At 36.8% G+C, this 13,594-nt stretch overlaps 1 protein-coding gene across 2 annotated transcripts in view; it reads left to right on the top strand.

Moving 5' to 3' along the window:
* The window catches only part of pik3ap1 (phosphoinositide-3-kinase adaptor protein 1), a 132,891-nt gene that overhangs the window by 67,808 nt on the left and 51,489 nt on the right, over positions 1-13,594 (top strand). The window contains exons 3-5 of one of the 2 annotated variants that reach the window (XM_062058691.1): positions 7,063-7,230; positions 7,601-7,822; positions 12,895-13,320. In XM_062058691.1, coding sequence (XP_061914675.1) covers positions 7,792-7,822; positions 12,895-13,320 — 457 coding nt within the window. In that variant the 5' untranslated portion in view covers positions 7,063-7,230; positions 7,601-7,791. Of the gene's footprint in view, positions 1-7,062; positions 7,231-7,415; positions 7,512-7,600; positions 7,823-12,894; positions 13,321-13,594 lie in introns of those variants that run through there. The other variant, XM_062058690.1, reaches the window with a different exon arrangement.

Raw genomic sequence — 13,594 nt, forward strand, 5'->3', positions numbered from 1 at the left:
TTATGCAATCAGTCTATTAGTGTCAAACATTTTTAAATGAGATCCTCATGAGAGCCAACGTCCTCTGCAGTAGAAATATGTGTTTTTTATTAATGGGCCTATTTTTTTCCTTAAAATGTGTAACTCGGACAAAATGAGTCGACCAACAACAAATGTCTACTACAGATGGTGCTTGTCCTCAGGAGGATTTTACAACTTTATTGCCTTATCATTATGATTATCTATTTCCTGATGTAACTTGTGAATTTTTCCTATTATTTTCTAATTTTCCCAGCCTGGTCCAAGCGGTCAAAAATGGACGTATGGATAGATAGATGCCCAAATAATGTAAGTGAGAATGAAATGTATTGTCCCCTGAGGTATCATTTAAACCACAAACATCTCTTAATCAGCCAACCAGTAATCATAATTAATACTTTATTATTTTTTTTAAATAATACTAACTTCATAAATATCAATACTAATCATGTAATTAATTATCATCTTTCATTAATTATTATTAATGTGTTTATTATTAAATACTATGGCTGTGAATCTTTGGGTGTCCCACGATTCGATTCAATATCGATTCTTGGGGTCACGATTCGATTCAAAATCAATTTTTTTTCAATTCAACACGATTCTCGATTCAAAAACGATTTTTTTTCCCAATTCAAAACGATTCTCTATTCATTCAATACATAGCATTTCAGCAGGATCTACCCCAGTGTGCTGAAATGCAAGCAGAGTAGTAGATTTTTGAAAAAAGCTTTTATAATTGTAAACGACAATGTTTTATCAACTGATTGCAATAATGTAAATTTGTTTTAACTATTAAATGAACCAAAAATATGACTTATTTTATCTTTGTGAAAATATTGGACACAGTGTGTTGTCAAGCTTATGAGATGCGATGCAAGTGTAAGCCACTGTGACACTATTGTTCATTTTTTATTTTTTTTTATAAATGTCTAATGATAATGTCAATGAGTGATTTTTAATCACTGATATGTTGAAATTGTAACTAATATTGATACTGTTGTTGATAATATTAAATTTTGTTTCACTACTTTTGGTTTGTTCTGTGTCGTGTTTGTGTCTCCTCTCAATTGCTCTGTTTATTGCAGTCTGAGTGTTGCTGGGTCGGGTTTGGTTTTGGAATTGGATTGCATTGTTATGCTATTGCTGTATATTGTTTTGTTGGATTGATTCATTAAAAAAATAAAAAATAAAAATAAAAATAAAAATTAAAAAAATATATAAAAAAATTAGATTTTTTAAAAATGAGAATCGATTCTGAATCGCACAACGTGAGAATCGCGATTCGAATTTAGATCGAATTTTTCCCACACCCCTATTGAATACATTACATTATTGATATTAATAAAAAATAATATTTTGATTTCATACAAATACTAATTAAAAAAAACATTTTATTCATCCTTTTTCTTCACACAGTGCAGGCTATTGTGTCAATTTAATTCCTAGTTACTTATTGATGATAATTATTCCCTTCGTTCACACAGGAAGTGAACATAATTTTAACATGTAAAAGTTAGACATTTTTAATTGTACAAATGTAACAATGTGATGCTCCTTAGTGTAACTTGATAAGCCTGTCTGAACCAAATAGAACATACCATAACATTAGTAAAGATTACGACGCCCTCCAAAAATATGTATTTACTTGTATGATATACCAAATTTAAAACTGTAATATATTGTATGTACAGTATTTTTTTCCCGCAAGGAAAGCCGAAGCTCAAAACTTCTAGCTTTGCAGCTCCTGGGTGAACTTGTGTGCTCTGAGGCAGGATGTCAGGTCTCACTTGTGAACTAACAATCTCTAACAGAGTTGCAGTGTGGGCTGGGTAAAAACAAAAAAAAAACTAAGAAAAAAACAGGATATTGGATAACAAGGTTAAAATATAGGAGCACAACTATTCTCTTATTAAACTCAGTCCTCAGGGATTTGACTTGAGCTACCTAATAGATAGTGGTTTTAAAGGAGACCAAACAAAAGGTAAAGGGACGGTCATGCATATGGCGGCTAATGGCAGGGTTAGAAGAAATTAGGGGCTTGGTTTTGGACAGGAAATTGTTCTTAAAGACGGGTCATGGATCACCCTGCTCTTCATAGGGAGCTTCAAAAGCCAGAGAGTGAACTTTTGCTGCAGCCATTAAAAGGTCTCCGTGGCAGAAGGTCAAAGTAGAAACCAAACTAATTGTATAACTGGAGAGAGGCAAAGCTAAGTAAATTGATGTCACGGCCGGGATTTATTTGTAAGAGAAGTGAATAAGCTGTCTTTTGGAACTACAGTATTAGGAAACTTTGATTGGGGGCAATGCAAGTATACAGGTGCATGCCAAAATACACTAGACAGGGATGTTTAAGCGGCCAGCCAACATCTGTTTTTGGCTTTGATTTGACAAGAATATTTGGTTATGTAAAGACTCTCATCAAGAAATGTGGCGGTTTGGTGGCTGGACGATGCCAATAGCTGTTTTAGGTTTTGCCACAGAGTCCTTCTCGTGTGCCAAAATCTGGTTATTCAATGCAAGGGCTGTGTGGTTCATGATTACTGTGTGTTTATTGGCATTTACATTGTCCAATTATGGATACATAAATCTGGAAAATCCTGCACCAATGCAGACCTAAACACTTTAAAAGAGACAAAAATACAAATGTTCAACCTCAGAAAGCCAGACATTCATTCATTGTTGATATTGAGGGTTTCACTTAGTGTATTTGTAGCAAAGTAGCAAGGATATGAAGAAACTTTCTTTAGTGAGTAGCGGCTACTTTATGACAGTGAGTAAAAAAGTGCAGTATAACTGTCTGTATAATAAGCAGTTATACTAAGTTGTACTTCAGCTTGGGTGGGCCAAAGGCAGCTTCTGTGGGGTGAATCATTCAGATATGAATCATTTACATCATCATACATCATTTCCAATGTAAGAGCATAATATGCAATTATCTTGACACTCCGGCTAATTGTAACCACAATAATAAATATTATTTAATTTACCTCTCAGTGTCAGTTAAAACTGAGCACTGTTAGACCTTGTTAGTATTGTGTAAATGTGTTTTTGCATTGAATTGATAATCAAAATACAAGTGTTAATGTGAACCAACATTGACATGTTAAGAAGGTTAAAAACAATGTGTATACTGTACAGTACATTATAAATACTACAGAAAATTGTTTTTGCATATATATATATATATATATATATATATATATATATATATATATATATATATATATATATATATATATATATATATATATATATATATATATATATATATATATATATATATATATATATATATATATATATAGATAGATAGATAGATATATATACACACAATGCTGGTGAATGTGATTGTCTGCTGCCCTATATATCTATACAGTCGTGCTCATAAGTTTACATACCCTGGGAGAATTTGTGATTTCTTGGCCATTCTTCAGAGAATATAATTGATAACACAAAAACCTTTCTTCTACTCATGCTTAATGGTTGTGTGAATCTATTTATTGGCAAACAACTGTGTTTACACTTTTTAAATCAAAATGACAAAAGAAAGTACCCAAATGATCCTGATCAAAAGTTTGTCCCGAGAGGGACATACGGTAGAATGGATGGATGGATGGATGGATGGATAAATCTTCTCATAAAGCATTTACAAGAGTACAGTGTGTTCTATAGATTATATTGAATGACACTTCCCGGGAATTTATTGTCCACGGAGTATTTTGGATTCCTTAGAAACACAACATTCCGTTTTATATTTTCAAACATTGTATTTGCATTTTGCCATAATTGGAGCTTTATATTGGGAGATTTTCCTTAAATACGCATTATTGCATTTATTTTCTGTAATTTAAACTCCCTGTAGCAAAAGGGGAAGGTCACAGCTCCTGATGTTATGTGAGACAGGCAGCAATGACAGCAGAGCAGCAGGTATACAGTCCTGGATACACAAATATACTCTTTTTCTGTTATTTTATTAATATTGTTTTTTGCAGGAATTGTTGATGTAAAGCTTCTTGTTGACATTCATTAAATGTAAACATTTTGATGGAACAAACATGTATAATTATGTTTGATATACCTGTTATTCCATAGGAAATATATGTTTATAGACATGGCCTAACTATGATTAGGTTTGTTATTGTCATGAGAAAGTTTGACATGCAGTGTAAAGTGTAAGCATATTTACAAAGGGAAGGCAGTTAGAGTTAATAAGGTGAGCGTCAGTGGCTGGTGAATGTGATTGCCTGCTGCCCTCTTGTGGTCTGATTAACCAGGTGATTTCTTGGAGTGTTAACTTGTTGCAGATCCAAAGAAATACAGATCCAAAGAAATAGTTGCACATACAGATAAGTTATTCAGATGTTAACTTGCTTGAGAAATAAAACCATGGTCTGTTTGTGCAAGAAATCCTATTCAGCTATTTGAAGTAGTTCAAGTCTCACCTTGACAGTTATCATGTACGTTGTAATGCATATTACTACTAATGTGTTAACGTATGTGGTTAATCACAAATTGCATTCATCGCGTACAAACGCAGATTAATCATGCCGTTTATTTTGACCGTATATGCCCCTTTACTTCAACTGTGGATGGTTACCTGAAAGGCGGCGTGTGTTGTTAAAAGGTCAGTAGTCAGGTCAACGCGAAGGTCAGTGCAAGGATGAATGATGAGACTCTGCTCATTGTTAAATCTCACTTCAAATTACACCACAACAGGATTTTGTTACCAAGTTGTGAGCAGATCACGTGCATTCAATTAAAAACAATGTTTTAAATTGTGACATTCTGACAACAAAATTGCATTGTGTAAAATATCGGGGTCTTTTTAAAAGGTAATTTAAATTATGCAAGCAAATAATTTGCTATATATTCAAAATTATAAAGTGTATTCTGATTTAAAATAATGTAATTTTAACTTTTAATTCTTACACACATTTGTTTATATTTTGTCATTGTTAGTGTTGTTTACAAGGAGACAATATTTAAAGCTCTGAACGCAAGCAAATAATTAACTGATACATGCTTAGATTGATTGATTGCATTCATTGGAAACTTTCACTTTATATCATGTTAAATCGATTTTCTACCTTAGGGCTTCTCAACCTTTTTGACCTCAGTGCCATTACAGAGGGGCCTCGGGCCCACTCAACTATGAACACTGAATTAGAACTCTTACTCTTGATTTTAAACGTATTCAATGAATACAATATATATAACCTATTTACAGTTCAACTTTATTAACCTTGTCAAATCATATGAAAACGTGTTGATCACAAAGATTTTCATGAATGCTTCGGTCAGGCTGATTACAAAAATAAATACTAATCAAATATACTGCAAAAGAAGAGACCCATAAAATATGATGAAAAATACATGTACATACAATTACGCAGTGTTAAAATAAATACATTCTAACTAAACGAACAATATTGAATATGCATATATTTCTGAAATAAACTGTTAACACAATTTAAGTGAAAATTAAATCCCTTTAGTCATCATTTTTGCGCTTAAGAGACTTCTTTATGACTTTCCTTCCAGACTTCTTTTGTTTGTTTAATATTGTCATTACTGCAGGGTAGCACGGTGGAACAGGGGTTCCACATTAAGAAGGTCCTGTGTTTGATCGGGCTCTTTCTGTGTGGAGTTTACATGTCCTTCCCGTGGGTTCCCTCCGGGTACTCTGGCTTCCTCCCACTTCCGAAGACACGCACCTGGGGATAGGTTGATTGGCAACACTAAATTGGCACTAGTTTGTTAAAGTGAGTGTGAATGTCGTCTGTCTATCTGTGTTGGCCCTGCGATGTGGTGGCGACTTGACCATGGTGTACCCCACCTTTTCCCCGAATTTAGCTGGGATAGGCTTCAGCCACCCCCGCGACCTTGAGAGGGACAAGCGGTAGAAAATGGATGGATGGATGTCATTACTGCCACAAGTGATGGAAAAGTGTATTAAAACTGAGTACCACTAAGGCCCATACAGACCACAGCAGCTGAAAAAGCGATCATTTTTTGGCGGCTCGCTAGGTGGCGATCGCCGTCCAAAAATCGGCCCCTGCCCTATGGTTAAAAACACTGTTCTATCTCATACTTGTGTACATTGGCAGTGTTTGCATCATTGTTTTTTATGTACTTTATATGCTTATGCCCTTTTTTATACATTTTACGTTTGAAAATGTTCTATATACTGTATATTTCTCACCACGATTATGTAATTATTTTTCATATATACTACTATTGGGATTACACCACAGAGTGGTAAACGCAATGTTGATGCTTTGTGGTGAAATTGACAATAAAGACTCTTGAATCTTAATTAGATGAATCAAATAAAAAAATATTTGATACATATTCTTTTTTTTTTCGAATTCCATCCATCCATCCATTTTTCTACCGCTTTTCCCTTTCGGGGATGCGGGGGATGTTAGAGCCTATCTCAGCTGCATTTGGGTGGAAGGCGGGGTACACCCTGGACAAGTTGCCACCTCATCACAGGGCCAACACAGATAGGCAGACAACATTCACACTCACATTCACATACTAGGGCCAATTTAGTGTTGCCAATCAACACATGTCTTTGGAGGTGGGAGGAAGCTGGAGTACCCGGAGGGAACCCACGCAGTCACGGGGAGAACATGCAAACTCCACACAGAAAGATCCCGAGCCCGGGATTGAACTCAGGACCTTCGTGTTATCGTTTTTTTTAAAAATCGAGAACAAATGGAGTGCCTGGAGCTTTAAATATGCGAACATAGGTTCCGTACGGCCTGTGCATTGGAGCGCACATGATGTTGTGTGAGTGTTGAGATCACGAGTATGTGCATTTATTAGAACAATTTTGCATTTAGCAGAAAAGTATTTGTTTTTTTAACTATTTTCCCTAAAACATGCATTGAGAAAGGGTGTTTAATCCGATTACTCAAATAATCCAGCAAACTAGCTGTTAAATTACCCGATTAGTAAAGTAATTGAAAACTACAGCCCTACTGTGATATCAACAAACAATCCATTTAACCATTTTCTACTGCTTATCCTGTCCAGGGTTGCAGGGAGCTGGGGCCTATCCTCGCCCACTTTGGGCAGAAGTTGGACAACACCATGGACTGGTTGCCAAGAAACGACAGGGCACATACCTGCAACCAGAGACAAACAACCATTCACACTGTTACCGATCGGGACCTAAACCCACACTGTCTGCACAGAGGTCAGGTAAGTCAACCAATCAGCATATATGTGTCCTTAGAGCATCACAGTGATGACATCATGAAACCACTTGTTTATTTTCTTAAGGAAGTGAAGATCCTACTGATACTTGTGTGTGTGTGTGTGTGTGTGTGTGTGTGTGTGTGTGTGTGTGTGTGTGTGTGTGTGTGTGTGTGTGTGTGTGTGTGTGTGTGTGTGTGTGTGTGTGTGTGTGTGTGTGTGTGTGTGTGTGTGTCCTTTGGCTGCTCCATTTCATGCCGTTATTTTGAATAATCAACTCTCCAGAGGTGACTAATGGCAAGGCCAAGCATAATCGCCGACGTGTTGCTCATTTTGACATGACTGTGGTGTTTTTTCACTTCTTCAACTGTTTCAGGAAGTAGGGGCGAGTCGTTGAAATCAGGAAACTGAATGTCGCTATTGATACTACAGCAGTGGGTGAAAGCTAACTTGGTCTCGTTTGAAGAATGAAGCAGCGTCAAGTTTTTCGGGGGTAAATAAAGGACAGGGTTCTGCAAATGATGCTGCTTGTGGGCTGATTTGACAAATCTTCAAGACATTTCAACCATGGAAGAATACGTCTCCAGTAGGTATTCAGGTAAATTACATTTCTACATTACTAAATGTGTCTTACCTTATTGTTGTTCTTCATATATAAGTACCATACTGACCTATTTAACTTGTTTTACATGTGCACATCAAGGGGAAGAAAGACTTGAAGCCCTCCTTTGTGGTCAAATTTGTATCTCAGTTATTTGATCATTTCCTACAAATCCAACTGTTAATGGCGGGTGATATTGGCCTATTAACAAATACATGTCAGGTCATTCAGCACTGCCATCAGCGGGAGCTGTGATGAAGGCGATTACTTGTGTCAGGTTTATTTCCCAGTTAGCGAGCGCCGAGGTGAACTTGACATGATTAAACACTTTAATGAGTCAAACAAAATTACCCGGACTGGTGTTGACACTGTGATGTTTGCACAAGTCCTTGTGGACTCTGCACTGAAATAGCGAACAGTTTGGACATTTATACTCCAAACCGCGCTCACCTTGACATTCCACAGCCAGACAGCTGGTATGTTGTCGAGCATTACCATGATAAACATTCGCCGCTTCTACGTGCAAACCAACACATAATATTGCCAGTGTCACGTCATTAGCATAATGTTTGCGCTGATTACCAGAAGGGGGATTCATTTTACATGCTTTGGTTAGATCAAGGAAGGTAATACTAACAAGTTCATACACTGAATTTATATTCAAATACAAAATGTATTCCATCAACAAAATGAATTTAGCTATGATAAACTAAAGAAGAGACAATTAAATCACAGAGAACATACATTTAAGACCAGGGGTGTCAAACTAATTTTCATTGAGGGCCACATCGCAGTTATGGCTGCCCTCAGAGAGCCGCTTGTAACAGTGAATATTTATGTATAATCACCTCATGATGTTATGACACAATTACTTGTGTATTTGATTAATATATATTTTGGTAACACTTTAGTATGGAGAACATATTCTAAGTAACAAAGACTTAATTTAGAGTTATTTGGACACTATGGGAACATATTCTAAGCAACAAACACTTAATTTAGAGTTAAGGGTTAGGGTAAGGGTTGGGGTTAGGGTTAGGGTTAGGGTTATGTTTTGTTATGTAAGAACAGACCATATTCATTAAGTGGTATTAAAGGGAGAATCATATACAACAACTTCCTTACTTAGTACTAATAAGCAATAATTCTGTGGTTATTGAAGGAAGACTCTTAGTTAATAGCTTACTGGTTGTATAATAAGGCCATGCAGAATAAGGCATTAATAAGTACTTAATAATGACTAATTAAGAGCCAATATGTTACTAATTTGCATGTTAATAAGCAATTAATTAATGGTGAATATGTTCCCCATACTAAAGTGTTACCTATCTTTGTACTAGGGCGGTTGGGTGATTATTTTTTAATCAGATTAATCACATTCGTGAACGACGATTAATCATGACTAATCACAGGTTATTATTTGCTTGCATGAATAAAATTTGCTAAAGGAAATATTCGGATACAAATGCAATTTTGTCGTCAGAATGTCATATATGTACATTTTATATGTTTTACTGAACTGCAAGTCATTGATTTGCTCAAAACTTGGTGACAGTAAGTATAGTAACAATTCAATTGCACATTTTGAAAGTCTTCAATAATATAGCAAACTAGGTACAGATGTACATTATATTAAAAGATAAGGTAATAAAGACACTTGTAAGCAACTGTATATAGTGCATGTGCATTTACTCCTTCTTAGTTTATCCGGTTGACTTAACAAACAAGCTTAGTTACCTTTTCACATGACAGCGGTAATCGCTTTTTTGTACAAACTACCTCTGGTTTGAGCGACGTTAGTAGTGATGGGCAAACTACTTGGAAAATGTAGGAGGCTAAGCTACAAGTTACTCTCAATTAATTGAAGCTAAGCTACAGGGGAGGTTATCCCTGGAGAATTGTAGCAAGCTACACGGCAGAAGTAGCTTGCTACATCAATGCTACATTTAACGGCAATTATATCTATGGACCCACATGTATAATACCTATATTAATGTAACTGAGAGTGTACAAATGGACCTGATAAGGGTCCATTACTATTAACTATCTGTCATTTAGCTGGGGACACCCTACAACTACCTCTAGGGGTCCCTGCACCCCACTCTGTGTATTTATTTAGTTTGCCTTTGCTTTGGCCCGCCCCTATAATGTTATTCATTTTCTCTACCTACAGTAAAAAACAGCATCTATCTATATATTGACTACAAAAAAACAATGTATTGTGTGTTGTGTTGGAACCGTTGGTAATGGTTATGTGCAGTAAAACTTGTCATGAACTCAACTCACCTTAATGTGTGTTCCTAGAATTGTGTTGGACGTCTTAGATGAAGAGAGCTGTTATGATTTTGGCTTACAGAGAAAACAACTACAAACTAAGCTTTTGGGCATTGTTTTCTCTAAACGCTTACATTTGTCTAAATATGGCCAAGGACACGCATCATTGTGGGTTTTTTGCACGTCATCTTCATCATTAAAGGAAAAATCTAATCTCCGGGAGAGAATTCCACTGTCATTTTTAAGCATGTTTTCTTTTTTTTGAGTGGTCAGCTTGAAGCGTCCCTCTGTCTCTGACTCCCTCGTCGTCATGTGACATGAGTGCGTGTCTGTTATGATTTTCCTTACTAATTTCAATGATCCATCTTATCTTGCCTCTGATTGGTTCCAGTCCCTCATGTTTCGCCCTAACATTAGCCAATTGTGACTCATCATACGAACACCAACCAATCATCATGGATTTTCTCCGTATGTGTGGATGCTCTAATTCATACAGGTCATCGTATTTAAAAAAAAAAAAAATTGGGCCTGTATTCGCAGTCCATTTTCTCTCTTTGCAGCTTATAGCTTTGATGTAAGCTACCTAGCTAAATGGGTCTAAAAGTTGCTAAGCTACAGCAATCGCTACTCGTTCAGTAAGCAGTTAAGCCGCGAAGCTTAGCTACATCTAGCTTGTTACAGCCCATCACTGGACGTTAGTTGGCGACATGAACGACAACTTGCAAAACTTGGACTTCACAGATGTTAAGTGACTTACATTCAGTGGCATTGTTTAATTTATCTGTGGCAAATGCAGATAAATTCAGCCAGCATAGTTTGTAGTTTTTTGTTTGCTGTCCATGTAGCATTCATGCTAGTGGCGCCATCCTCACGTTCATGATTTAAGACGTTATTTTAAACTTGATGTGCGCTAATGCGCTAATGATTAAAAAAAAGTTGTAACTAATTACCTCAGTTTTATCTGAAGTTCAGTGTGACGTTTTCACTGCCTGTGCATTGTGTGCCACCTTCCGGCGGTCAAAACAAACACTGTGATTAATCTTCAATCATTTATGATAAAGCCTTTTTTTTTTTTTTTCATTAATCACGTGCGTTAACGTTGACAGCCGTACTTTTTATATGCAATGATGTATTATTTGCTTAAGTCAGGGTGACAAGCATCCGGATATTTATTTATTTATTTTTTATTCAAATAAAAAATGTTTGGAGTGGGGTCTATTTAAAGGCTAGAGTATACAAATGAGTTCTAAGATGGGACTTAAATGCTTCTACTGAGGTAGCATCTCTAACTGTTACCAGTAGGGCATTCCAGAGTACTGGAGCCCGAATAGAAAACATTCTAAAGCCCGCAGACTTTTTTGGGGCTCTGGGAATCACTAATAAGCCGGAGTTCTTTGAACACAGATTTCTGGCCGGGACATATGGTACATTACAATCAGCAAGATAGGATGGAGCAAGACCGTTTAGTATTTTATTCGTAAGTAGTAAAACCTCAAAGTCACATCTTAAGTGCACAGGAAGCCAGTGCAGGTGAGCCAGTATAGGCGTAATATGATCAAACTTTCTTGTTCTTGACAAAAGTCTAGCAGCCGCATTTTGTACCAACTGTAATCTTTTAATGCTAAACATAGGGAGACCCGAAAATAATACGTTACAGCAATCGAGACGAAACGTAACGATCGCCTGAATATTGATCTCACTGTCGGTTATGGACAAAATGGAACACATTTTAGCGATATTACGGAGATGAAAGAAGGCTGTTTTAGTAACACTCCTAATGTGTGAATCAAACGAGAGAGTTGGGTCGAAGATAATACCCACATTCTTTACCGAGTCGCCTTGTGTAATTGTTTGGTTGTCATGATTAAATAAGTGTCGGCGTCTAGCAAGACCGATAATTAGCATTTAGCATTAGCGTTAAGATGCAACAAGTTAGTGGACATACATTGTTTGATATTGTTTAGACACACCTCCAGCTGACTACAGTCTGACGTGTTGGTCAGCTTTAGGGGCATGTAGAGTTGGGTGTCATCAGCATAACAGTGAAAGCTAACACCGTTTTTGCGTATGATGTCACCTAGCGGCAGCATGTAGTTGCTCCAGAGTGCAGGGCCAAGAACCGAACCCTGTGGAACTCCACACGTTACATTAACATACTCTGAGGTCACTTTTTTATGGGAGATGCAATGCATCCTGTCAGTAAGATAGGAGTTAAACCAAGAAAAGGCTAAGTCTGACATACCAATACGTGTTTTGGTACGTTCTAATAAAATGTTATGTTTGACAGTATCAAAAGCAGCGCTAAGATCAAGTAGCAGCAACATGGATGACGCATCAGCATCCAAAGTTAGCAATAGATCATTAGTCATTTTCGCGAGGGCTGTCTCCGTACAGTGATTTGCCCTGAAACCGACTGAAAAGGTTCACAGAGATCTTTTGACGCTAAGTGTTCATTTAGCTGTTGTGCAACAATTTTTTTGAGGATTTTCGAGATAAAGGAAAGGTGGCACACCGACGGGTAGTTTACTATAAGGTCAGGATCGAAGTTAGCTCTTTTGAGGGTGAATAACCTGTTTGTTTAATGCTAGGGGAACAGTGCCAGAGGAAAGTGATACGTTTATAATATTTAGCACTGATGGTCCTAATATTACAAACAGCTCCTTGATAAGTTTCCCAGGAAGTGGGTCAAGCTTCGGACCGGGAATTAATATACTTTAAGCCTACGTAATAAAATCAATTCAAAGTATACTGTTCACACAGCTGTCCTTATAAATACTTTTTTTTTTTTTTTACAGATAATCCTGCAGCCCTCTCAACACAAAAGGTACTAATTCTGCACACTTCCGACGCACAGGAATGGGCAGAATATTTGCAGCAGATCTTGAAGTCATCCAAGAACTTCCAGAAAAACTCCATCTTGCAATATACTGTTGGGTTGGCCGATAAACTCCATGAATGCGACTTCGAATACTTCCACAGCTGCAAGTGCATCGTGCTGCTCCTTACTGGAGCATTTGTGGACATCATATTTAACCCTGGGCTGCAGGGAACCCTTCAGAGGCTTCTGCAGCCATCTAACAGAGTGGTGGTGCTGCTGTGTGGCGTATCTGAAGAAGACGTAGTAACAGCTGGGTTTGAAGACTGGTCCACTTGGAGGAAACTGTGCGCTGAGGATGAGCCTGCTGTCTACATCTCCACCATTTTGGACACCATCACTAACAGTAAGTCAGCTGTTTCATATGCTAAATGTTGTCCACAAATGTCATTAGATATTGAACTGTTTTTTTGTATTATTATTATTAGATGTAAACTCTTATCGTTCAAAATCATTAAGAAATCAATTGAAATTCTTAAAATATTTCAGTCTGAGTGTTGTAAATCTATATGATATGTATAACAGTAGATCATTTTTGCTAAGGGGCCACATGATGAATACAAAATATTCAAATATTCATATAAATGTTAAGCAATAGAAAATAAGCTTAGCAAAAACAT

Source organism: Entelurus aequoreus, linkage group LG09, assembly GCF_033978785.1.
Source record: "Entelurus aequoreus isolate RoL-2023_Sb linkage group LG09, RoL_Eaeq_v1.1, whole genome shotgun sequence".
Lineage (NCBI taxonomy): Eukaryota > Metazoa > Chordata > Actinopteri > Syngnathiformes > Syngnathidae > Entelurus > Entelurus aequoreus.